Source organism: Lissotriton vulgaris, chromosome 8 (genome assembly GCF_964263255.1).
Source record: "Lissotriton vulgaris chromosome 8, aLisVul1.2, whole genome shotgun sequence".
Taxonomy (NCBI): domain Eukaryota; kingdom Metazoa; phylum Chordata; class Amphibia; order Caudata; family Salamandridae; genus Lissotriton; species Lissotriton vulgaris.
In genome coordinates, this window is record NC_141696.1 from 127,270,313 (window position 1) to 127,297,737 (window position 27,425).

The 27,425-nt window shown below is 44.9% G+C and overlaps 1 protein-coding gene across 1 annotated transcript in view; it reads left to right on the forward strand.

Annotated features, from left to right (window-relative positions):
* Positions 1-27,425, forward strand: part of CHRDL2 (chordin like 2) — a 638,416-nt gene that overhangs the window by 245,084 nt on the left and 365,907 nt on the right. Inside the window, exon 3 of the mRNA XM_086933239.1 lies at positions 509-602. Coding sequence (XP_086789365.1) covers positions 509-602 — 94 coding nt within the window. The remainder of the gene's footprint in view (positions 1-508; positions 603-27,425) is intronic.

Genomic DNA, 27,425 nt, shown 5'->3' on the forward strand with positions numbered 1-27,425 from the left:
ATGAGGAAGGAAGGGCGGTAATGGAGGGCGAAGATGAACAATACATGGAAAATAAAGAGCGAAGGAAAGAGTTGAGGGTTGCATAGTAGAGGGGAACACATACATTGTGGCATGACAGAGGGGAAGTTGCAAGGCCGGATGGTATGCTGGCATATTAAAGGGCAACAATGAAGAAGGAAGGGTTTAAATTACAGAGAATAAAGGAGAACGAGGGGAGTGGCATACAATATGCAAAGAAAGGAGGAGAAGGAATAGAAAGTAGAACAAAAGAGAACGTAGCATAATAAGGGAAGAAGAAGTGAGAGGCTGGCATAAGGCAGGAAAAAGATAAATTATGGAGGGTGGTACAGAAGAGAAGAGTGGCAGGAAACTGTGCTGTACAGAAAGAAAGGATGACAGTGGGTGAAAAAAACCCAGAAAAGCTTTGGTGTAGAGAGCGAGGGGGGAGACAGAGAGCCGCGAAAGGCAATGCAGACGAACTATAACATGTTTCATTTTTCTCAAACAGACCACAAACGTGAGCTGCTACAGGATTAAGTGCCCAGCTGTTCACTGCCTGAATACCGTCACTGACCCCCATCAGTGCTGCCCAAGGTGTGTGGGTAAGTTGCATTCCTGACTGACATCCCTAGCCATCTCTGTCACGTGCTCTCACTTCACTGCAGGGACAGAAGAGCTGTGACCCCGGGCGGTACCCTGATGCGAGCAGAGCGTGTCCAAGCACTTAATTCTGCCACGCCAATCAGCAGCAGCTAGGCGTTTGTGTTCGCAGCCGTCGTGCTGCTGCAGAGCTGTCATCGCGCCCTTGTGCCCCCCACTTCCGCTACAATCACCGCCACTTGGCGAGCTTCCCGGTAACAAGAGCTCCACTCCTTCTCAAAACAATCCTCGGGGTGTTTGGTGCTAGCTGTCAGCATGTAGGAGCCGCCATACTGGCGCGTTGAGAAAGATGCGAGACTACTGGGCCCTGAGTGACGGCTCAGCTCATTGTAGCCAGCCCGTGATCTTGAGCAAGATTGGGACTCTCTCGGTGTCACAGGGGCCGATCCACAGAACCAATCTGAGATAAAATCCTAAACTTACTACTTTCACAGAAGGCATTTAGTAGTAGTAAAGTTAGGAGTCCTTGGGGCATATTATCAAGGGAGTTCATCTCCGCTTTTTTGGCTTTAAAAGCCAAGAAAGCGGAGATAAAATTATCTCCCTATTACCTAGCTGTCGCTAACACCAGTTAGCGACAGCTAGTAGGAGATAGCGACCATCTTGGGCCCTGCTTTGCATGTCATGATATTTATCACTAATGATATGCAAAGTGGGCGTGCCAAGATGTTAGCGACTGGAAACAGTCGCTAACATCGCTATCTCCTATTACCAACTTTTGGAGAGCTAACACCTGCCCCTGAGCAGTTCTTAGCCATGTTATCCAATGGTAGGTGGATAACATGGCTAAGAGCATTAGCTCGGTAATGCATGAATATCGCTGACTTTTCAGCGATATTCATGCATTTCGGCCGATTTTTATCACTTAGGATATTAACCTTGATAATAGCAAGGTTCCTAAGCGATAATAATCGCCGCAGCTCGGCGATAAAAATATCGCCGCTAAACCAACATAGCGATAATTATCGCTAGTTGTTGGAAATATGCCCCCAAATTTTACTACTACTAAATGCCTTCTGTGACTACCAAAACGAATACATTTAGGATTTTATCTCAGTTTGGTAGTAGTAAAGTTAGGAGTCCTAACTTTACTACAACTAAATGCCTTCTGTGAATACCAAAAGTAATACGTTTAGGATTTTATGTCAGTTTAGTTCTGTGAATTGGCCCCGTAGTGCTTTAAATGGGCAGGCATTATCAGGTACCCAGGTGCATACTTAGGGCCACAGGAACGTCACATTTAACGACGTTCCAGTGGCGCAATGCCCTGCTCCATATTTACAAAGTGGCATTAAGACACTTTTTGTGGCTTAACAGTGCTTTTTAAATATGCTACCCATTGAAAGGGCGTGCAGTGGGTGTTGCTGTGGGTGTCCCACCGCACACCCATTGGTTTTTGATGCTGCCCCTGATTTACAAGGAGGTGTAAATCTCTGACAGTTCCAAAAACGAACTCCATGCAAGAGCAGGCGTTAAGAGAGGCAAAAAGAGGAGAAATGCTTTTACTTCTTCTCGTTTTTTCTTTTTCTATATGTACTGCAGAAAGAGCAAAAAACCATTAATGACTGTTAATGTGCAGGATGTCGTCCCTTCCTGCACATGAACAATCATTAAATAATGACTATTTGCTACTTCTATGTGTGCTGCGCAATGCGGCACACATAGAAGTAACAAATCGCCATAATGTATTGTTTATGTGCAGGAAGGGACATTAACCCGCACATAAACAATCATTCCCTACAACGCAGGCACCCTTGCACTGTGGTGCAAGGGTACCTGGTTTGGTGCTAGGCAGCTACATTTAGCGCCAGCACTAGGGAAAACACAGGGCCACGCCATATTGTAGTAAATACAGCACATCTCTGAATTTTGAAAATGTTGGAACGCAGTGCTAGCAAATTTAGCGCAGCTCCGCACTCCAACATTTTCTAGTAAATATGCCCCTCAGGATCTGTACTTCTTTAATTTGGAAGGGATGGTATCAGTACTTCTCAGCATTACTCCAAAGCTTTTAATGGGCGAGTACAGGCACTACTTGTTGCAAACAGGTTCTCTGGAACAAGGTGTACCTGCATGTCTATATTTCCATTTCCAACACTGAGTGTGAAGCCTAGTAGGAAGGAGATAAAAGAAACTACAATGCTTAAAATAAATTATGAGGAACAAGAGTAGTGGCAAAGCTGGGGTAAGCGTAGGCCCAGGTCTGCAGTGTTATGATTTCAGTTTACTATCTGTAAGGTGGGACACTTCTGATATGACTAACCAGTGAAAAGACGCACAGCTCTGATCAACCTTATTTTTTATAATTATGATTGGTTTTAGGTCTGGTGTTGGTTAAGACCTTCCAGACCTTGTCCATTTTAGTAAAAAAAAATGCAATTATTTTTAGATATATCTTTATTTACAAAGTTTAGAGGGACGTTATAGATAGCTTCAGATTTTACTCTCAGAAACTATAGAAATGCAACAGTTACAGTTATACTTCTGTTAAGAAACCCTAATTTGTGCCCTAAGGTAACTATAACTCGGGCCCTCGCCATTCATAGTTTTTTATCACAAATTTTATTGCAAATGTTGCAGTTCTATTCAATCAATCAATCAATCAGAGTACTTGTAAAGCGCGCTACTTACCCGTGAGGGCCCCAAGGCGCTGAGGAGAGGGGGGTGCTGCTACTGCTCGAAGAGCCAGGTCTTGAGTCTTCTGAAGGTGAGTAGGTCTTGGGTCTGCCGTATGCGGGTAGGGAGGGTGTTCCAGGTCTTGGCGGCAAGGTAGGAGAAGAATTTGCCGCTGAAGGTTGTTCGTTGGATGCGGGGGACAGCGGCGAGGGCAAGGCTGGTGGAGCAGAGCTGGCAGGTGGGGGTGTGGAAGCTGAGTCTGCTGTTCAGGCAGGCTGGTCCGGCGTTGTGGAGTGCTTTGTGTGCGTGGGTGAGGAGCTTGAAGGTGATCCTCTTGTCGACGGGGAGCCAGTGTAGTTCTATCAGGTGGGGGGTGATGTGGCTGCAGCGGGGAACGTTGACGATCAGTCGGGCGGAGGCTTTATGGATGCGTTGTAGTCATCTTAGGTGTTTGGCTGGGATTCCTGCGTAGAGTGCTTTGCCGTAGTCCAGTCTGCTGCCGACGATGGCCTTGTAGATCCTGCGGAGTATGCGGAGGGTGTTGTAGCAAGAGGAGGAGACGGCGTTGAGCTGCGTAGATATGGAGAGGGAGGAGTCGAGGATGAATCCTAGATTGCGCGCATGGTCGGTGGGTGTTGGTGCTGTTCCCAGTGTGGTCGGCCACCAGGAGTCGTCCCAGGCTGAGGGGGTGGCTCCGAGGATGAGGACCTCCGTCTTGTCCAAGTTCAGCTTCAGACGGCTGCTCCTCATCCAATCGGCGACGGCCTTCATTCCCTCGTGGAGGTTGGTTTTGGTGGTGTGTGGGTCATTGGTGAGGGAGAGGATGATCTGGGTGTCGTCAGCTTAGGAGATGATGTTGAGGTCGTGATGGCGGGCCACTTGTGCGAGGGGGGTCATATAGACATTGAACAGCGTTGGGCTGAGGGATGAGCCCTGGGGGACGCAGCAGATGATGCTGGTGGCTTCGGATCAGAAGGGTGGGAGGCAGACACTCTGGGTTGTGCCAGAGAGGAAGGATGTGGTCCAGTCAAGAGCCTTCTCTTGGATTCCGGCTTCTAGGAGGCGTGTTTTTAGAGTGCAATAGCAGACCGTGCCCAAGGCAGCTGATAGGTCCAGGAGGATGAGGGCTGATGTTTCGCCATTGTCTAGTTGGCGCCTGATGTCATCTGTGGCGGTGATGAGGGCTGTCTTGGTGCTGTGGTTTCGTCTGAATCCGGACTGGGACGGGTCCAAGATGTTGTTGTCTTCGAGGTGGCGGGCCAGTTGCATGTTGACGATTTTCTTGATGACCTTTGCCGGGAACGGGAGCAGGGAGATGGGCCGGAAGTTCTTGTGGTCCTTGGGGTCCGCTTTGGGCTTCTTGAGAAGGGTGTTGATTTTGGCGTGCTTCCAGCTTTCCGGGAATGTCGCTGTTTTGAATGAGAGGTTGATGAACTTCCGTAGTTGGGTTGCGATGGCTGCGTCTGCTTTGTTGAGTACGTGGTGTGGGCACGGGTCAGACGGAGATCCTGAGTGGATGGAGTTCATGACCTTGCGTGTCTCGTCGTCGTTGACGTTGGACCAGGAGGTCAGGCGGTTGGCGCTGGTGGTGTTCACAGGGGAGGTGGAGAATTGCGTAGTCGGGGCGGTCGTGGTGTTGGAGCTGTCGTGGATGTCAGCGATCTTGCCGTGGAAGAAGATGGCTAGTGAGTCGCACAGTTCTTGTGAGGGCGGGATGTCGTTGGAGAGTTCCTTTACGATGCTGAAGAGCTCTTTGCTGTCGTGTGCGTTGTTATCCAAGCGGTCTTTGAAGGAGGATCTCTTGACTAATCTGATGAGGTGGTGGTGTCTGCGGGTGGCATCCTTGTGGGCTGCGTGGTTGTCCAGTGTGTGTTCGTGGAGTCATGTCTTCTCCAGTTTCTGGCATGTGCGTTTAGAGGTCTGGAGCTCGTCAGTGAACCAGGTGACTCTCTTGTTGGCGTGGCTGTTGGAGGGTTTCTTGAGCAGGGCGAGGGTGTTGGCGCAGTCGTCGATCCACTGTCTGAGGTTTCGGGCTGTGGCGTCTGGATTGATGGGGTCGATGGCTGGATACTTGGCGAGGGAGGTGATCAGCTGGTTTTCAGTGACTTTGCTCTTGCAGCGGCGAGGCAGCTGTTGGGTGAGGTGGTGCGTGGTTGGTTTCTTGAAGGTGAAATGGATGCAGCGGTGGTTGGTCCAGTGGAGTTCGGTGGTGTGGTCGAAGGCGACGTGGGAGCCTGTAGAGAAGACGGGATCCAGCGCATGGCCGGCAGCGTGGGTGAGTGCGGTGATGATTTGTCTGAGGCCCAGGTTGGCGAGGTTGTCGATCAGGGTGGCGGAGTTGGCGTTGTTGTTGTTCTCGAGGTGGAAGTTCAGGTCCCCGAGGAGGATGTAGTCCGTGGAGGAGAGTGCGTGGGTGCTGGCGAGGTCGGCGATGGAGTTGCTGAACTAAGCCCGGGGTCCGGGGGTCTGTAGATGAGTGTTCCTCTGAGGGTGGTGTTGGGGTCAGTGAGGATCCGTAAGTGCAAGTGTTCTGCGGTGTTGAGGGTGTCGTCTGCGTGGGTGGTGACCTTGAGGGTGGACTTGTGGATGATGGCTATTCCTCCTCCGATTCAGTTGGCGCGATCCCTGCGGGTGATCTTGTAGCCGTCCGGGATGGCTATGGCGATGTCGGGCGCCAAGGAGTCGTTTCACCAGGTCTCGGTCAGGAAGGCCACGTCTGGGGCGGAGGTGTCGACCAGATCCCAGAGCTCGACGGCGCGTTTGTATGCGGAGCGGGTGTTGAAGAGTATGCAGCGGAAGTGGTTAGGTCCAGTCCTTGGAGGTTTGGTGGTTCTGTCGCAGGTGAAGCTGCAGGTGTGGCAGGAGAAGGGTCGGTGGGTCAATTTCGGGGTGGCCTGGAAGCAGGTGTTGTTTTGGCCGGTGTTGAGTGCGTGGAGGGTGCTAGCATCTTAGTGGATTCTGGTGTCGTGGCATTCGCGGGGTCCAGGGGTTCTGGTGCTGGGCGTTGCCAAGGCGCGGATAAGTGCTGCACGCCAGCGGCACGCCCACTGCGCATGTCCGCTGCGTGGCTGCTTCTTGGCCTGCATATGAGGTGGCTCGGGAGGAAGGAGCAACTGGGAGGCGGGAGTGGGGGGGCAAATGGGTGTGTAGGGGGTCGGGCCGCAGGAATGCAGCGGCGAGAAAGGGTCAGATCGGGAGCAGCGGGGGAAACTGGTACACTGGGCAGAGGGGAGGGAAAAACCCAGGAAACAAGGAGGCAGGAACCAGACAGTCAGGTGACGAGCAGCATTGTGGGGGCGACCTGCCTGCAAGCAGGGTCAAAGGTCACAAAAAAGCACAGAAAGGTCACAAAAAACGGGGGGAAACGAGTAGCACAGAGGCACAAAGGTCACAAAAAAGGACAGAAAAGGTCACAAAAAACTGGCGAAATGAGTGGCGCAGAGGCAGAAAGGTCACAAGAAAGGTCACAAAAAATGGGGGGAAACGAGTGGCACAGAGGCAGAAAGGTCACAAGAAAGGGCTGAAAAGGTCACAAAACACGGGGGGAAATGAGTGGCACAGAGGCACAAAGGTCCCAAGAAAGGGAATAAAGGTCACAAAAAACAGGGGGAAAAGAGTGGTGCAGAGGGCACAAAGGGGAGTAGAGGCAAGAAAAACGAGTATAATCAGGGGAGCAGAAGGCACAAAAAACGGGTACAATCAGGGGAGCAGAAGGCAAGAAAAACAAGGGCAAATCAGGGGAGCAGAAGGCAAGAAAAACGGGTACAATCGGGGAGCAGAAGGCACGAAAAACGAGTGCAATCAGGGGAGCAGAAGGCAAGAAAAACGAGTGCAATCAGGGGAGCAGAAGGTAAGAGAACGAGCACAATCAGGTAACAGAAGGCAAGAGAACGGGCACAGATAAGAATGCAGGCACAGGGGGTAGACAGGCAACAGCGGTCACAGACACCAGAAGACATTATGGGCAGTACAGGGAAGACAGACAGACAATGACAGTGATACAAACCTAAGGCCTACCACTGTCCACCAGGGATGAAGCGCAGGTGGTAGCCTTCGGGTGGAGGAGGGCCTCAACTTCTACAGCAGCGGCAGCTGGGGCAGGACACACAGGCGGAGCTGTGTGGCGGGGAGCGACCTACCAGCAAGGTCAAGGGTCGCTTGAATGAATGAATGATGGTATACAAGATGTCATTACTCATGTAATTTGTGGGGTAAGTAGCAGTGAATGGCAAGGGAGCAAGTTATAGTTACCTTAGGGAACGAGTTATATTTTCTTGAGATAAGTATAACTATAACTATTGAATTTCTATGATTTTTGCGTGTAAAATCTGAACCTAACGCTAATGTCCCTCTAACCTTTGGATTTTAGTGAATATTTAAAGTTTGTTAAATACTATGTCCTAACTATAACATCCCAATAACCTTTGGTTGTTTCAGTGAATTTCTAGGGTTTTTTAAACGTTAAGTAATATTTAATTACCTTACGTTACTACAACATGCACTGTGCATGTCCTTCGACCATGGATAGCGGGGGCTGGCCACAGGGCATGCAGTCAACCCCCTGTAGACACCCAAACCTGGGCCACGCACAGTCTTTGGCCATGCACCGCTATGTGTGAGTGGCTGTATGGGTTTGGAAGGAGGTGAGTGTGTGGTTTTGTGGGTGAGTGTGTGGGTATGAGTGTGTGAGTGGGTCTGTGAGTAGGTGTGTGGGGGCCTGTGTGGGTTGGGGAGAACGTTTTTTAAAAAATTGCAGCAAGATTTGCAGATCCATCGAGGCTTCTCATGAGGGTCTGCTCTGTGCTCCATGAATCCCCACATGTGGGAAAAAAATATTAAAGGCAAATTCGTGTGACCCCACTAACAAACACAAGGGGTCAGGGTACCTCACTATGCGCTTACATTTTGAGACCCTGGGAGCGTACCACAATATATTTACTTCTAGTCTGGTTGTGGCCAGCCAGTCATGGCTTTGCTGTTGGCGCAAGGATTTGGAAACCACAACAGTGGATCCTTGGAGGGCCTGCATCCCAATATATCTATATTTCTTTTCACTTTAATAACTTTAAAACTAATGAACGGATTTACACTAAATCACAAATAAGGCTCTTTCTGGACGAAGAGATAGCTTTCTGCCAAATCTGGTGTAATTCCATCCACCGGTTTCGGGCTGTAGTTGTCGGAAATCACTATGGGAAATTGCAAGTAGAAAATGCGCTTTGTTACCCCCTTTTTTCTCGGCTCAGGCTAGACGGATCCCCCCGAAACTTTCAACATAGTAGCTGAACTAAGGTGTGTCCTAGTTTTGAAACTTTCTTGAAGATTTGTCGCACGGCGTAAAAGTTATAACAAAACAAAAAATACTTTCCCTATGGAACCTAGGTTCTAACTATAACTACCTACTGCAGACCGCCAGCAAATATAGATGTATATATCTGTGCGCAGTGTGTATGTATATATGTATATATATATATATATATATATATATATATATATATGTATATATATATATATATATATATATATATATATATATATATATATATATATATACTAGCAGCCCGTCCCGACGTTGTCCGGGTATGAATTGCTGCCGGCCAGCAGTATATTGTTTTGTAGGATTTCGTTTTGATAGCATTTCTTATCTGTGACAGGCCTGTGAAAGGCTTCGATTCACAGTGCACTGTTGATGCACTTAAGAGTGCGCTTTCAGTAGTGTGTGAACTTGAGTTTTTCTACTTTATTTTTCCTTGCAATATTATATAGCGCGAACTCGACAACATGGCATGAGTTCAATTTACATTACAGAAGAACACATTCATTTGTGGTAGGCACGGGGAGACAAAGCGATTTGCCTGGAATCACAGGATGTTGAGCTGATGCCAAGATTAGAACGTAGCTCCCCAGCTCTAAAGTTCGCAATTCTAGAACTTGTGGCGGGAGGTGTGTCTAAAAGTGTATGTCGGTGCTGGCCATCAATGAGAGAGACCTGTGCATTTTTCAAATGGGTGGTGAAAAAATATGAGTATGTTGCTGGAGATGTGGGCCGCCATGCCACCAATGTACTTACCAGGGAGGGTAAACACCCATTAATCCGCAACATTCTTTCCGCATACCATCACTCCGCATACTTTCATTACGAAAGTACCATGACTCCCCAATGCCATTATAACGCATGGCATTACATTTTATATGCTTTTACCACGCATACATTTACAATGAAATTCGTTGTAAATGCATGAATGGTAAAAGCATGTTTTTTTTTAATGTTTGGATAAGGTAAGTATGGGCATAGGGGAATATGTTTTGGGGTACTGAGGTATATGTTTTGGGGTGTTTGGGTGTTTTAAGGGTTCAGATATAGTTTTGGGTTATGGGGTACAGGGGTAGTTTTAGGGTTTAGGGATAGGTTTGGGTTTTGGGGTATTGGAGTATTTTTAGGGTTCCGGAGTAGGTTTGGGGTTTGGGTTACAGGGGTATTTTAAGGGTGCAGGGCTCGGTTTGGGCTTTGGGGTACAGGGGTATTTTTAGGGTTCAGGGCTAGGTTTGGGTTTTGGGGTACAGGGGTATTTTAGGGTTCAGGGGTTGGTTTGGGTTTTGGAGTACAGGTTTATTTTTAGGGTTCAGGGCTAGGTTTGGGTTTTGGAGTATAGGGGTATTTTTAGGGTTCAGGGGGTAGGTTTGGGTTTTGGGGTACAGGGGTATTTTAAGGGTTCAGGGCTAGGCTTGGGGTACAGGGGTATTTTAGGGTTCAGGGGTAACTGGGTTTTGGGATACAGGGGTATTTTTAGGGCTCAGGGGTAGGTTTGGGGTTTGAAGTACAGGGGTGTTTATAGGTTTAGGGATAGGTTTGGGTTTTGGGCTACAGGGTATATTTATAGGGTTAAGATGGGTTAGTGTTTAAGGGTGTTGGGGTATTTTAAGGAGTAAGGGTGGGTTGGGATTATGGGGTGCAGGGGTATTTAAAGGGAGCAAGGTGGGATTCGTTTTTAGGGTGTAAAGGGTAATAAAATAATACATAAAAATAATATAAATAATGCAATTTAAAAGAATAAATGTTTTAATTAAATTAAAATATATATATATATATCTCCTGAACTCCGTTTTACCACAAGCTCGCGCAGCTCGCACAGCCAGCAAGTAGACTCCGGACACGGACCTCGAGGTACTTCACAGATTTTATTTGGCAGAAAGAGTCAAAGACGTTTCGGCTCAGCGGAGCCTTGATCACATGACAGCGATTGCAATGTAAGGTACACCTTTTAAAGTGATAGCGAGTGATCAACTGAAATCACCTGTGCAAACTTACGTGTAGACATAAAAGACATACTAGGCAATGTACCCAATTCTATTTACAATTCCATTTTCTGAATAGTTGTAAAATACATTTTTAAAACTTATTATGTCATGTATGTAATACAGATTCAATGTTCATAGTAACATAGATTATATAAATAGTTCTTTTTGAAAATCATTGTAAAATACATTAATCCGCCTAAAAGAAACCTTATTTACAAGTACATGTGCCTCCTACCAATTAACTCAAGATGTTGGTAAATTTGAATTTAAGGACCTCAGATTAATAAATAGATCAGTATAAAGTGCAATGTGCTAACATTATAAAGTGCAAATCGTGCTTTAAAGTGCATCATTTCAATAAAATGTGCAAATTTAGCAATACTTGTGCAAATACGCATGTTTCACTATTCCTTGGTCCAAATTGGAAATACTTGTAGATAATATATATTTTCCAACCTAATATGTTTGAGGGAGGAGGAAAACTGGTTTGTTAACTCTATTTACATTCAACCGTATGCATTACAGTTTCTTATTAGTATAGCGGATTTCAAAGTTACATCATAGTTCAAACAAATCACATGAATCAGTAACATTAGCAACTGTATGGGTGTCATAATTGCTGTGTCTCAGTGTTATGTGCAAAGGAATAGGTAAAAAATAACACGGGTCTAAGAGACCCAAAACCCAAGCCCGAAAAATAAAATTAAATAATAAAAAAACCACATGTTAAGGTATCTTCAAGGTATACTACATCATTCTGATTCTTAACCTGGTTAAAAAGTGCACAGTGGAAAATAATAACATACACAAATGGTATTCTCAAAGCAGCATATCAATTCCAAATAGGTTCATGATAGTTGGTGTGTGCTCGCAGCCCCGTCGAGAATTGTCCAGGCCTTCGCCCAACCGGGTGACTGCCCTGGACATTACCCACGGGGGGGAGAGCGCACAATCCTGATAAATTTTCTCATTTAGAGCAAGCAAGTGTGGAGGTCCTCTGTCACATTGAGCCCATAAGGCACCTTAGTGTTAAGTAGAAGAATGTATTTCGTTTCCAGTTTCCTGAGTCTGGTCTCCCTATCTCCACCCCTTTTGTTATTGATGACCGAATCGATAACCCAATATCTGAGACCATTATTATTACTTTGATGATGGTCTTTGAAATGGCGCGCCACTGGGTATGTGCTGTCCACATTTGTTATAGCTTGCAAATGTTGTAAAATGCGTTTATGGACAGCATTCCTGGTGCTGCCCACATATTGTAATCCGCAAGGGCAGCGTAAAACATAAATGGCGTATTCTGTCTTACATGTTAAGACTTGGGTTATCAAATGCTGTTTTCCTGTAAATCCATCCTTGAATGTTTTGGTGTTCTCACCATGAGTGCATGCTTTACAAACCTTGCAGTTATTAAAGCCTTTGTTTCTTTGCCACCACTCTGTCTTAGTAAAGGGATCAGGATTAGTCTTAACAATGTGATCCCTCAAAGAGGGGGCCCTGCTAAAAGTTAGAGATATAGACTTTGGCAGAATGTTGCCTATCACGTTGTCCTTAAGCACAATGGGCCAATGTTTATTCACTATTTTTCTGATTTGGTGGTGTTGCTTAGTGAATCCTGTTATTAATCTAAAGCACTCAGGCTCAATCATACCAGGTTTAGATGTATCTTGCCTGGTATCAGGCTCCCTGTCTGCTTTCCTGATAAGGAGCTCCTCTCTACTTACATTCATGGATTTCTGTACTGCTTTGTCAATCAATTTTCTGGAGTAGCCTCTTTCAAGGAATCTGTTTCTGCTATCATTTTGTGCCTGCTCCAGATCCATGGGGTTGCTGCATATACGTCTTAACCGCAACATCTCCCCATATGGGATACTGGAGATAAGATGTACTGGGTGGGCGCTCGCAGCATGTAGAATGCTGTTCCCAGCTGTCTTTTTTCTAAATACCCTAGATTCCAAACGACCCCCCTTGATGTAGAGTTCGGCATCAAGGAAAGTAACTTTTTCTTGACTTAAAGTCGCAGTGAATCTGAGATTGAGGGGATTATCATTGATGTCCTCCACAAATTTAAGGGCTTCTTCATGACTTCCTCTCCATATGACGAACAAATCGTCTATAAAGCGGAACCATGCCACTAGACTGTTCCTGATAATGTGTTGGTACCCGTAGCCGAGGACCAGCTCCTCCCAAGCTCCCATGTGCAAACATGCGTAGCTTGGAGAGAAGCTGGCCCCCATTGCTACCCCCTGTTTTTGATGGTACAACTGTTGATTAAATAAAAATACATTGTTGGTGAGACAGAAACTTAACATGTCTAACAGCATTTTGGTGTGTTTTTCATTACCTGGTTCCCTTCTGGATAGGTAATACCGTATTGCCTCTAGACCATCGCTATGTGAGATACTGGTGTACAATGCTGTTACATCCAATGCTATCAGCCAATCTCCCTCCTGAATTTGTACTTCCTTGATTTTAACCAGATAATCCCCTGTATCACGTATGTATGACCCCAATTGCTGGACATAACCTTGCAAAAAATAATCAATATAAATTGAGGTATGTTCCAAAAGGCCTCCCCGTGCAGATATAATTGGCCTTCCAGGTGGATGGTCATGGTCCTTGTGTATTTTAGGTATGAAATACAAAATGGGAGTGACAGGGTGTTCGATCTTCAAATAATTAAATTCAGTTTCAGTGATGAGTTTGGCTGATTGCCACTTACATAATTTGCGGTGATATTCTTCTTTGATGGTCAAGAGATCCCGGTTATTGATCTTCTCATAGCATAAATGGTCATTTAGTTGACTGTAGGCCTCTTTGTCATAATTAGTTTTTGTCATGAGGACAACATTTCCCCCTTTATCACTGTTTCTGATTACCAGATTTTCCTGCCATGCCTTGTACTGTTGTAGTTGGGCTGAATACCTGCGCTTTGTGCCTCCCGTCTGGATTTGCAATTTCTTTAAATCAGCTACAACATTTTCATGGAAAATATCAATATTGTCTCTTAACAGGATAGGGTAAAATGTGGAAGATGCCCTGAAGTGGGTGGCCGTTGATATTCTATTGCCACTCTCATCAATCCCCTTGTCAGTTTTGTTGGTGTTAGGGGTTGCCCCAAATCCCTCTCCTTCAGTCTCCCACAGTTCCCTTATGACCCGAGTCCCTTGTGATGCCTCGGGTTCCTCAATTTCAACTGTAGGTTCCATATCAGATATTACTCCATCCTTGTTTTTCATGTCATAAAACTTACGTAGCTTGAGCTTTCTGACTGCTTTATATATATTGCATCGCGTACTGGCATAATCAAAGTCGCATGGAGATGCATAGGATAGGTCAAGTTTAAGAATATTCTCCTCCTTCTCTGTGAGTGTTAACTCAGTTAGGTTTACAACAGTGCGGTTGGTGGTTACATTTATTCCTGTTGAGGGGCATTGCTTCGCCCTGTTCCACCTCCTCTCTTCTTCTGAGATCCTCTTTTTTGCCACCCGCGACCTCTGGCGGTGCCTGTAATTTGCCCTGTGTTTTCTTGACTGCCCCTTGCATGGGACCTTAAGGGTGTTCCGCCAGTGCTGGCCTAAAAAAACAATCTCCTGGCCTGGTGTAAGCTTCGGTTGATTCGCCGCTTGTGCCTGTCTGCGGCGGTCTGCTTCAGTGTCTGTGTCAGGGTCAGAGCTAATTGTAGCATTGGAAGATTCACTCATCCTGTTGGTTTCCGTGGCCGCGGAACTGGTTTGGCTGGAAGGGTTTTTTGATTTTGATTGTTGTTGTTTGGGGCCACCTCTGCGCAAGGTTTCAAATTTACGTGCAAAAGTAAAAATTTGGCCAAGCTCATAATCATTCCTATCTCTCTGGAATTTATATGATTTTCTTGCCACAATTTTTGCCTCCTCCTTCTTGAGACGTTCCTGCATGATTTTAGAAAGTGTAGTTTTTTTCATCCTCTTCCCCCAGGCCATCAATTTCCTCTTGCAAATCCGCTATTTCTGTGAGGAGTTTGGCTCTGTCTATGTCTGCGTATTTGATAAGTACCTGCACCTGACGTCGCGATGCCTCCAAATTGATTTCTGCCCATTCTTTCATCAAGTCGGCGTTTGGATTTTCATAAGTGGGGGCTGTTAATATTCTTAAACCCCGTGGAATGCGATTCACCTCGATATAGCGCTGCAGTGACTTTGACTCCCACCACTTGGCTTGCTCTTGAAATGACTTTTTTTCAAGTATTTTGAAAAGTTCTTTGATTTTGGTTGTGCTGCTGCCACTAGCTTCAGTGTTCTTTTTCCCTTGTATATTGGTAGGGATAGGGGTGTCGTTGGAAAACATTGATGCAGCTAATGTCTCCCGCTCCCTTACGCTGTCACCCGACATCTTTCTGCAATATTTTAAGTTGTACTGGTGCTGTCTAGCAATCCGTTTTTGAATCACCGGCAGTCTAAACTCGCTCCCAGTTTTATCCTCTCTCCTTTCCCAGCCGTTTCAGTGTATTTGAGCTTACTTGATTAGGCGCCTGTATTCCTCAGGTCCGCAAACCACCGTCACGGTTGCAACTCGAGCCCGAGTCGCATGCAGCCGTAGGCGCTTGTTAATCCTTCGCTCTGTATTCCGATCGATTTCCGGAAGCTGGGGGTCAGACGCCGTACTCCTTTTGGTATTCACAGAAGTTAGGATTTTGTCTTAAGTCTGTCTTAAGTCTGTCTTAAGTTTGTCTTAAGACAAACTTAAGACAAAATCCTAACTTCTGTGAATACCAAAAGTAGTAAGTTCATTCTGTGAATACCAAAAGTAGTAAGTGCATTCTGTGAATACCAAAATAGTAGTAAGTTTAGGATTGAGTCTTAAGTTCATTCTGTGAATCGGGCCCTATGACTTTACCACACATGCATTCGCGTTATAATGGCATGCGTGATAAAGTCTTATGCGTTGTAAAAGTTTTAGAAATGATGTCTTTGCGGAGTGAGTAATAATCCAGCGTTATAAAAATTGCGGAGTGATGGTATGCGGGATTTTGGTTTGCAGAATATCATCACATATTCCCGGGGGAGGGATAGTCCCTTTCTTGCCCTTCACTTTATGATAATTAATGAGCCTTGTCACACATTCTTTTTAGTTCGCTAAACATAAAACACTAACTATAACTCGCCATTCTACCATGCACTGTGTTGTGACAAATAACCTCATGTTAGAAGTTATAAATGTTGTTATGAATGCTATGATTTCATATACTATAAGTGATGTAGCATGCAAGGGTATAAACGGTGCATGGAAAAGGCATGAGTTATAGGTAATGAAGCTTGGTGAGCAGCAGCGGCCCGTGCAGGTAAGAGCGGTGGAGCAGTCGGGCCGGCTGTTGGCGGCACCGAATCTCGACAGATGACGGCGAGGGAAAATTAATTATTTATTTATTTTTTCCTCATGGTTGTCTGCCGAATCCCTCTCAACCTGCCCCCTCTGCTCTTAACTGCACGGGCAGCTGCTGTTGTTGGGTAAGGTGACAAGATTCTATTCGGAGGAGCACGACATATTAATGGTGTGTAAATTTTAAATTGAAGTTATATTTATAATTTAACAATTTTTAATGTGTGTGCATTTTAAGTTGGGTTTGCTTAGAAAGAACGCATAACTATAAATTACCCTTAAGCTTTGTTTTTTCATAGTATATCTATAAAAAGAAAAATATTAATAAAAATGTGTTTCAAATCACAGTGTGCAGTGTCGTTAAGTGGAGTGTAGTATAGTACAGTGAAGGAAAGTGTTGTAGAGTCTATTATCATAGAATGAAGTATTGTAGAGTCAAATAGAGTGGAGTCAAGTAGAGTGGAGTGCGGTAGCAAACAGTGGAGTAAAGTGTTATACGGAGGAGTAGAGTGGAGTGGGGTGGTGTATCGTATGGTAGAGTGGAGTATCTTAGAGTGAAGCAGCGCGTTGTGCAGTGTAGTGGCGTGTCCAACGGTAGAGCTAAGTGTTGTACAGTGGAGTGTCGTTGACTGGAGTGTCATGAAATGGAATATGGTGGAGAGGAGTGTCATAGAGTTGAATAGAGTGTAGCAGAGTGTTTTAGAGTGTAGTGGTGTAGGGTGGAGTTCAATGATGTCATATAGTTCAGTTTTGTCAAGGGTAGTGTCGTGCAGTAGAGGGGTGGAGAGTCTGGTACAGTGTAGTTTTGTGAAAACACAGTGCATGGTAGAGTGGCAAACTATAGTTAGTGTTGTCTAGTTAGCGAGCTGAAAGGAGTGTGTGACAAGAACCGCTAATAATAATAATTTGAAGGTGGTGGATGAATTGTAAATAAAAGTTATAACTATAATGTTAGAATTTTTAAAATTTGTGTAGTTTAAACTTGGTTTGAATAAGAAAAATATGTTTTCCTAACTATAACTGAGCTTTATCCTTTTGATTTTTCATTGAATTCCAATGTTTTCTTAAAATTTGCAATAAAAATATTCCAAATCATTAAGTCCAGTGTCACAAGTGGAGAGTTGTTATGTGGAGTGTCGTACAATACAGTTGAGTAGACTACAGTATATTAGCATATCCTACAGTGTTATATAGTGTGGTGTCTCATATATAGAGTCAAGTATCATAGACTGGAGCAGTGAGTTGTACTATTGAATGGCATGTCGAACAGTAGAGTAAGTTGTCGTAGACGGAAAACGACCTTTACAACGCTGTCAAAACAGTTGTATGATGTTACAACGTGATCTTTTATATCGCGGTACATCACAACGCAGGTTTTACAACGCAAGTCGTTACCACGACTTGCGCTGTAGGGTGCTGGACTTAGGAATAGTTTAATTTACTATTCCAACACCAGCCTACGTACAGGAGGGAAGGTGTCGGAATAGTAAATCAACTATTCCTTAGTCTAGTGCGCCCTCCAGCGCAAGTCGTGGTAACGACTTGCGTTGCAAAAGACACGTGGTAATGGCAGCGCGGTGTTCTGACTGCGTTGTCATGGATGTTCCCCGTCAAAACCCCTCAATACATTTACATCTCGGTTTTTACAGCGCAAGTCGTTACAACGACTTGTGCTTGATGGCGCTCTAGACTAAGGAATAGTGTGATTTACTATTCGAACATCTTCCCTACTGTTACGTGGGCTGGAGTTGGAATAGTAAATCATACTATTCCTAAGCCCAGCGCAAGTCGTTGTAACGACTTGCGATGTAAAAACAGCGATGTAATGTACTGCGATCTAAATGATTGCTTTGTATCGTCATACATCCGTCGTTAACTGTCATAGAGTAGAGTAGAGTGTTTTAGAGTGGAGTATCATCAAATTGAGTGTCTTAATGTACAGTGGAGGAGACTGTCATGGAGTGGAGTGCTGTGTCTCATAGTGGCATGGTGTATCGTAGAGAAAAGTTGAGTGGTGTTGTAGAGTGTCACACAGTCTAGTACAGCGGCATAGAGTGGATGCTCACAGAGTGGAGTAGAGTGGCATAGTGTGTGGTACAGTTTTATAGGTTGGACTTGCATACAGTGGAGTAGAGTGTCAGACAGTGGAGTTGTGCAGATGGAAGTATAGTACAGTAGCATAGAGTGGGATAAAGTGTAGAAGAGTGGAGTACAGTGGAGTGGAGTACACTGGAGTGGGGTAGTGTAGAGCAGAGCAAAGTGTCATAGAGTGGAATATCATTAAGTGGAGTGTTGTAGAGTACAGTGGAGGAGAGTATCATAGAGTGGAGTGTGTCATATAGTTCACGCTGAGAACATAATATAGAAACTGGGTAACAGGTTTATTAATAACAGTACAGTACCCTCCAACTCCATTACCTATCTTGGCTGGACTGATTCCACAGAAACATCACATTCCATAATAGAATACAGTTACCTCACACAGATGGGAGACATAACTGAACACCCTCACATCAGACAGTAATATAGAAACCCAACACATCTTTCCCCTATAAAAAAAACAAGAAACAAACTATATACAAAAAAAGTACATGCATGAAAATGTGATCGCGAATAATACTGCAACCATTAATTCACACAAAGTCTGCAAACCTGTTTGGGAAACGCTTCACCTGTTTTTCCCATCTTTACCTGAGAGGCCACAGATTCTTGTCCAATACATTCTCCATAGTTCACACTCTCTCCCATGTTCAAATCCATATGAGAATCATCCTGTGCCCGAATACCAGCGTCATGAGATTCATAAGAGGCACCTTCTCCCAACCTTACTCTCACAGAAAATGTATCATTCACTTCCTATTGGAAGTCAGGCTTGCCTTTAGCTACCCGCCTCACATTCCAGACCTTACCATCTTGTGCCACCACACTCTTGCCATAAACTTTGATTACTTTCATAGCTCTACCAAAACTTCGCCATACCATTCCTCACCAATCCAGGTATTCTCACTCTCACCCAATCTCCAACCACAAAAGACTGTCATTTGACTCTCCACTTATCATCTTACAGTTTCTTGACTTTGTATTGCTTCCCCCCTATCTTTTATTTAATGAACATTCACCTCACTGCGCATCAGTTTTGTTTTCTCCTGAACCACCAAGGACACAATTTGGATATAGGTTATCTACCTCTCAACAACCTGAAAAGGCTGACCTCAGTGGTAGCTTGAGGAGTATTACAGTACCACCATAGTTTCTCCTTCAACTTATCCTTTCACAAACCACCAAAACCACGTGCCCAAGTAATGCACTCCTTTAGAACCCTATTTAACCTCTCAACCTGTCCTTTACCTTGTGGTTCATATAAAGTAGTGGTAACATGTTTATTATTACTGAAAGTGATAAGACTTTGCATCTCCCTTGACACCAGCTGAGTACCATGATCAGAAATCACAACTTCAGGATTGCCTTCCTTGGCTAAAATCTCCTTGAAAAATTCAATGTTAGTGCCCAAAGTAGCACGAGGTACTAATTTCACTTCTGGCCATTTTGAGTGATAATCTACAAGCACCAGAGCATGGCGAGAATCAACAGGTAGTCCACCAAATGGTTCAGATATATCAAATCCCTCCTTCTGCCAAGAAGAAGTCAGCCAAGATACAGGTTGAAGGGGAGGTAGCACCGGTTTTAACATATTTTCACTGTACATACATATTCTACATTTCCTTACTACTCTCTCTGCCATCCTATCCAATCCAGGCCACCAAAAGGATCTTTTAAGCCTTTTCATGGACGACATACCTGTTTGTCTTTAATGCGCCAGTCTTAAAATCTCCTCTTGCACTCACCTAGGAGTAATGCACTCACCACTCTTAAAAACGAGACCATTATCCATTACTAATTCTTCAGCTATCCTAAAAACTGGAACAAGCTCTTCCGGCAACATTTTTTAGGCCATCCCTTCCTCTTGTACTTTTTAACTTCACATAACACCTTATCACCTTCATCATCTTTCATCCACTTATCTTTCTGTATCCCTTTCAATTCCTCGTACACATAATCATATACCACAGCTACGATATCTTCTACCACACTCGGTGACTTGTCTTGCCCATCACATACAGGGAGACTTGACAGACAGCCGCCACATTACTACGTCCCAGCACATATTCCACAACAAAACAATACTCTTGCAGCTTTGAAACTAGTCCTGCAATCTGGACCGTAGCATTCTAACCCCCATCAGGAGAAAGAATCCCCACCAAGGGTTTATGATCAGTTTTGAGTACAAAACATGAGACCCATATGAAATTGCAAAAATGTTCAATGGCCATACACAAGCCAACAGTTCTTTTTCAATCACAACATATCCACTCTCGGCATCAGTCAACGTGCGAGATGCAAAAGTGATATTTCACATTTCCTTACCACACTTTTGTGATAGAAAAACCCCACTAATGCCATACATATTTGCATCTACAGTGACGATGCATTGTGCACCCATTCAAAAAGGCTTCAATGTAGGTGCATGGGCAATTTCATTCTTGATCTCTTCAAAAGCAGACTTCTGTCTATCAGTCCACAGATAGTCCACAGGCTTCCTTGTGAGCTCGCTGAGTGGTTCCATTTTTGTGGGAAAATACTCAATGAACTGACTATATTATTTGCAAAGCCCTGCAAATGATAACAAATTTTCTCGAATGACTGTCGTAGAAGCCTTAATGATGGCATCCACCAAGATGTTTTGGGAATTACATCATCTTTTGACACAGTGTGACCCAAATATTCAACGGATTTGCAAAAGAAATGGCATTTTTCCCCTTGAGCATCAAACCACTCCTCGCAAATCCTCACACACTCCCTTAAGATATTTTGCATGCGCTTCCTTATCTTCAGAAAATACCAAGAATTCTTCCTGAAAGCATTTGACAAATATTTCTATGCCCTTAAACAAATGGGGAATTACTAACCAGGGTGGTAGTAAACACTGTGCACTGTTCGCTGAATTCCTAAATAACCCACAACAATGATTGAAACTTTCAATCAAATAATAAATCGAATACTGCCGATATTTCAAAACAGAACGATTTTATATGTTTATATCACCATATGCTTAATTAGACATACAAATCATATCTGAAAACACTCTAGTAGTTTCACAATTGGGCATTGTAGAACTTGAAAATCATAGCATGTGGTCATTGCATCATGAATAACACATAAAATTATATGCAAAATGCTTGATAAAAAAAAACCTGATTCATTTCGGGACTGGGGCGTTCCTTCGTCAGGGGAAACCTTTAAACAAGAACAACTGTATTATAATGACAAATTGATTTACTGACTGACTCATGACGACAACACGCTTGTGCCATAACATAAATGCATGAAAGTGCACGAATCAAAGAAGCTCATCAAAATAAAACTGTTATATAGTATGCTAAAACTTGTCCACCCGTGTGTAATCAGTGATATACAAAGGAATGTGTCACAAAGACGATGCACGATATAAAGAGCATGTGGTTACAAAAGTGAATGTTATCTCAGCGCCACTTGTGATGTGCAGCAGAACAGAAAAAGTCTGAAGACGTAAGTAAAGGATGGAAACAGATATGTGAAAACATACCTGGCTGAACACACAATATACATGTTAAAAATGTCCAAATGAAAAGCTGCAAAAATGAATGACCGGTGAAAAAAGAGGAGAACCAAACATCAAAAACAAGGGAATACACATGCAAATCAATAATTACCTTGTAAAAGTTAATGATTGGTGCTGCCTAAAGCGAGGCGGAAATGCCCGTTAGAAGAGCGGAAGGTAAAAATAAGCTACAACAGAAAAAACAGAAAGCTGATGAGCCAAGGCTCTGAGTGGCCAAAAATATTACATGCAAGGGTATGGAAACAAGCACTCACCCACATTTAAATGGTGCAGTGAACCAGTACTCAACGTCGGGAATAATTTGGGTGATCAAATGACGGTATCTGTAACACAGATAACCGAGGGGAGAAGCGAATGGGAAAAATGTCAAAAAATTGCGATGCAACTGACTGGAATAATGCTCACCTTCTGACTGGACAGTTGCAGTAGAACACTGAACCCAGCTGCTGCTTACTACGAGCTGGAACATCCGGAGACCCAAGCGTGCTCCGTGAAAATACGCATAATGAAGAAAGAGGACTAAGCGACGGGGACCCCTTGGGGCCATCTTTAAAGGGAACTGTAGCAAAACACTGCCTAATGTTTAATGTTTAAATGCTTAATAGAAAAGAAGAGGCTGAGTGTAAGCCACAAAAAGAAAAAACTTTGTAGGAAGATGCTAGGAGGAGACGTAGACACATAATAAAAACCGATCACCAAGGCAAATAACCATGCCTAGAATTAGTAAATAATCCTCAAGGGAAAAAAAAGGCCCGGATATCAGGAAAAACCTGATGATATAAAAACACTGAATGAATTACAAACAGGTGGTCGTGTACCAGAGGGAAAACTAATGTGCTCAGTAATTGAAATGAAATGAAAGACCACTGTGGTACAAAACAGGTAAAACATCATAAAAAATAGAAAAAAAGGATGTAGGAAGATCAAGGTAATGTGTGAAGTGCAAACCCAATGAATGACAGATACCCTCCACCACTAGTGTACATCTTGGTGGGCAACCAAATACAGATTAAACACAATGGAAAACAGATAGACTGTCATAATAAGCAACTCATGTCTAATCAGTCATTAAAACCTGTGGGAAACATTGACTCTAGTGTTTTGATCCAAAAGATTTCTCTTTGGAGCATCATTTTTGTGATATCCACGCCTGGTCTGCTATTCACTTGCTCAATAATTTGAAATCTCAATTGAGATATAGAGTGTTTGGCTTCATTCCAATGAGTGACTATGCTGGATGTAGTGCTATTCGTTCTAATCTTACTTTTATGTTCCGTAATGCGGACTTTGAGTTTGCGCTCTGTTTTGCCCACGTAGGCTTTCCCACAGGGGCATTTTATGCAGTAAACTACAGTAGAAGCACTACAGTTACTCGTGTGTTTGAGCCTGATTTTTTTGCCAGACAGAGGATGAGTTAGTGTATTGCCAACGATTACATTATTGCAATGAACGCAACTGTTGCATTTTTTAATGCCATGTATATCATCAAGGTTCTGAGTTATTTGAGGAGAAGCCAACTAGGTACGCATATTCTTCCCTTTGGTGTAAGCAAAAAGTGGTTTCGCATGAAATATGCCATTAAATTTGACTTCGCTCTGCAATAATTCCCATTGGTTGGTAATGATCTTCTTCACAGTCTGAGACACTGTTGAGTATTTAGACACATAGAGCATTCTTTTTTCACCCTGAGGGTGTTGTTTTTGTAAAAGTTCAGTGCGTTGTTTAGTGAGTGCCTTGTTCATACAATCCTGTAAGATAGTGTCCGGATACCCACGAGCCTGAAAACTTTGATTGTACTCTTCCACTTTATGAGGCTTACATCAGGGACTGGGCAGATTCTCTGTATCTTTATAAATTGAGAATGTGGCAAATTTTTGATCAGGCTCTTAGGGTGGAAACTAGAGTAAGCCAAAGTGCTTTTCTGAACGTCCTAAAAGTGAATTGTTTCTTTTTGTATGTTGTGGGTGAAACGGATGTGCGGATTTGCTTCATTCAAGGTATTGATCATCGCTACTAGAGACTGCTCTGTGTCATTCCAAAGTAGAAAGATCAATGTAGCAACAATATAGGGAGATTTTTAGCCACCAGGTGGAATGAGACATAATGTTGTCATATTCATATTGAGACATGTAGATATTGGCATATGAGGGGGCCCCTGAAAAGCCCATAGAGGTACCCATAAATTGTATGTAAAAGTGTTGTTGCCATTCAAAATGATGTGGTGTAGACAGGAGTGGCATACATTGGGTTGGGGAAGAGTGTAACAGCATACATTGGAGTGCTGTGTATTGGAGCAGGGTCCAATCGAATAGCATAGAATGAAGTGACGTAAAGTGATGTGCAATACACCGGAATGGTGTAGAGTGGAGCAACATACAGTGGAGTGGCACACAGTGGAATAGCACAGTGTGTAGTGGCATACAGTGGAATGGCGTAGAGTGGAATAACATACACTGGAGTAGCTATAGTGGAGTGGCATACAGTGGAGTGGAGTTGCACACAATGTAATAGCGTAGAGTGGACTGGCATAGAGTGGAGTTGCATACAGTGTAATAGCATGTAGTGGATTGGCGTAGAGTGGAGGGTTGTATAGTGGAGTGGTGTAGAGTGTAATAGTGTATAGTGGAGTAGCTTGCAGTGGAGTGGCGTATAATGGAGTGGTGTAGACCGGCGTGATGTACAGTGGCATGGGGTAGAGTGTAATAGCGTACAGTGGAGTGGCGTACATTGGAGTGGGGTCCTATTGAATCGAATAGAATGAAGTGTCGTACAGTGGAGTTCCACACACTGTAGTGGCATACCGTGGAAAAGCGTACAGTGGAGTGTTATAGAGTGGACAGTGGAATTTAGTAGAATTGAGTGGCATAGAATGGAATAGCGTATAGTGGAGTAGTGTTGAGTGTAATTGGATATAGTAGATGTAGGAAGGTACCTCCTGACTATGGTTGCCCCCAACTTTTTGCCCTGTGTTTTAGCTGGTTTTTGACATAGTCGACCTGGGACCCTGCCAATCAGGACTCCAGGCCTACTGCTCTCTCTGTAAAATGGATTCCATGTACCTTAGGTGCATTTCCAATTGGTACTGGGCCACCTTATCAGACCCTGTAACTCGGGGCATAGGTGTACCCAGGGCCTACCAAGGGCTGAAGCATGTATTATGCCACCCCTGGCTGGCCTCCTAACTTTGACACAACTGGCTGCATGACAGCTGGGGCAAAGTCGTGTAATCACCCTTTGCTGTAGATATAGTATACCTATATCTAACCCTAAAAATGGACACACAGATTCCTATCAGTCACTCCTATGGCAGGCCTTGGCAATCCTGAAGGCAGAGTGCTTGGAATCGTGTGAGATGGTGCTCTGGCATGAGCTGGGCCTGTCTGCAGCTTGCGGAACCAAATCCTAATAGCTGTTCCATGATATCGCATACCATATACTCTTAAGTGCATTATAATCCTCGCGGTTAAATGCTATCTTTGGTATTGCTTTATCAAAACATGTCGAGTAAGGTGTCATACGAATTGGAATACTAACCCCTCGCCAATTCTGGCGACGGGGTTAGCATTCCACCCTTCTAGAGGGACACGACATGTATGTAACTGTGAACCCCGGTTAAAGTTAAACGAAGCCTCAGCTCCACAAGATGGATGCTGCCACCACAGACACGAGTCTTGCCCCCTGCAGCTGGGAGTCCTTCCAGCGAGGGGAGCCTGGACAAAGGGTTTCCTGTCAGGGGCGGTGCTAGCACCGTCCCAGACATGGTTTTGTGTATCCTGGGTAGGCAGGGCTTTACAGGAAGGTGACTGCTGAGTGGCACCCCGGTGCTCACTACGCATAGGCCGGTCAGAACCAGTTCCAGGGGCACACCAGCCCCTGGCCTAGGGAAAGTCCGGCATGGCAGAGGGGTGTAACCACCCCCCTCCTAGTCCCACCCATAGGCAGGACCTAGTCACCGGGTCAGCCCCCTTTTTTAGTATAAAGATAGGAGCGGGCCCCCTGTTCAAATTAGATCATCTTTGAATCATGAATACTTTCTACGAAAGGACTTCGAGACTCTTCTCAAGATTTCTCCCTTGTGGCTAAGGAGTAGTCACCCTGCACCAGCGGGCACCATCTAAGAACTCTGCGGTTTGCTGCAAGTCCTTCCTCAAGGATCCGACTGCCCAGCTCGACGAGAACCGGCTTCCCTGGCACCTCCGACCTCTACCCACGTCGTCAGCTCAGCTGAGATCTGTGGGTGCGACGAGACCTCGAGGGACCGGCCATCATCAAAACCTGCACGCTTTCTTAACCAGCACGACCATCGAAGCAATTCTCTGGTGGGTGCTCTGGGGTCCGAGAAGCCCCGACCCTGAGTAGCTCTAGCACCGAAGTGCAGTCTCCCAGCATCTCCACGATCTGCGTGGGGCCCTTCTGCTCGCTGCTCAGAACGTTGTCTGGTCACTAGCCGCTGGCTTTTGCCCTTCCTTGACGACATCCGACAACCAACACTGCTGGTCTGGTTGCTCCAGATCGGCCCTTGCTCCCTTTTTCAAGAGGAGCACCCCGGACCCTCCTGGTCCACTCAAGACGCCATCTTAGGCCTACCACGTGGCCCTGAGATCTGCCAAGGCTTGTTGCCCCAATCCTGGGCCCAGCGACGCCGACAGCATCAACCTTCGTGGGACAGCTCGCACCTCCATCCTGGTCGCCGACAACGCCTCCTGGTCCGTGAGACTACAGAGCCTAGCGTCGCCCACTCACCTAGTCGAGGTGACGGCCATCCGGTGCCTTCCTGGTACCCTCTGACTACTGGCTAGTAGTACAAACTTGGTCCCCTCTGCTTTCAGGTATCATCGATCTCTGATCCAGGCTTGGATCTCTACGAACTATTCATCACTGGTCGCCGGCCAGCAACTCCTTTTCTTCCGGCTCCTGGCTCGTCAGCGAAGACCCCCGACGCCTGTAAGACTTGTGCAGCCGCAGCCCTCGTGGCTAGGTAACTTCGGCATTTCGGTGCCTGCAAAGCCTCCTTACTCTAGGGTCCCGAGTCCCTCGCTTCCGACTTGCCTTATCGGGTCCGCCCGAGACTACTAAACTTTCCGTGCCCTCGGGCACTTGTTTTTAATTGTGCACTTGAAGTATTTTCTAAGAGCTTTGGTTCTGTGCTTAGTACCCTGTCCTCATAAAGAGTACAGGGCTGTTGTGATTCTTAATAAATATACTGTTTATTTTCATAACACTTGTGTGGTGTCCTTTCACTTGGTGTTCAAGGGGTATGTGATGGTATTACAGCTGGCTTAACACGCCCTCTAGAGTTTAGCCCGAAGACTGCTCGTATCCACGCTACTAGGATAGCTGGTCTAAGGTTGACTTACAACCAATCACCATAAGGGTCGTTTGGAACGATACATAGTGGTCGCTAGAATAGCGAACAATGCATATCGGGCCAACTTCTCACATTGGTGGCAGCGGTGGGATTTGAGCTTGCTGTTGTTCTACCACACGTATCCTAAGAATATCTTGTTGAAAGATCACATAAGTACTGTTAGGTACATATAACTTAGCTTTGAATACTCTGAGTTCTACTGAACCAGCTGTTGCAGCTCCTCAAGGCTTAGCACACCTTCGCTGCAACTCTTAGCAAGGGATCAGTAGGCAAACACATAGTGTAGGTAGGTGCATCACTTACACCACACTAGAAACAGCATGTCGGACAAAGGAGGAAACTCTGAGTCTCCCCTTGTGTCAGTCGACCTTCCACAGGTCACCTCCAGATATGCTGCACTTAGCTTCCACGAGATGCGACAGATCTGTACATCTCGGAAGTTAAAACAGGGTGCAAACCCTACCATTC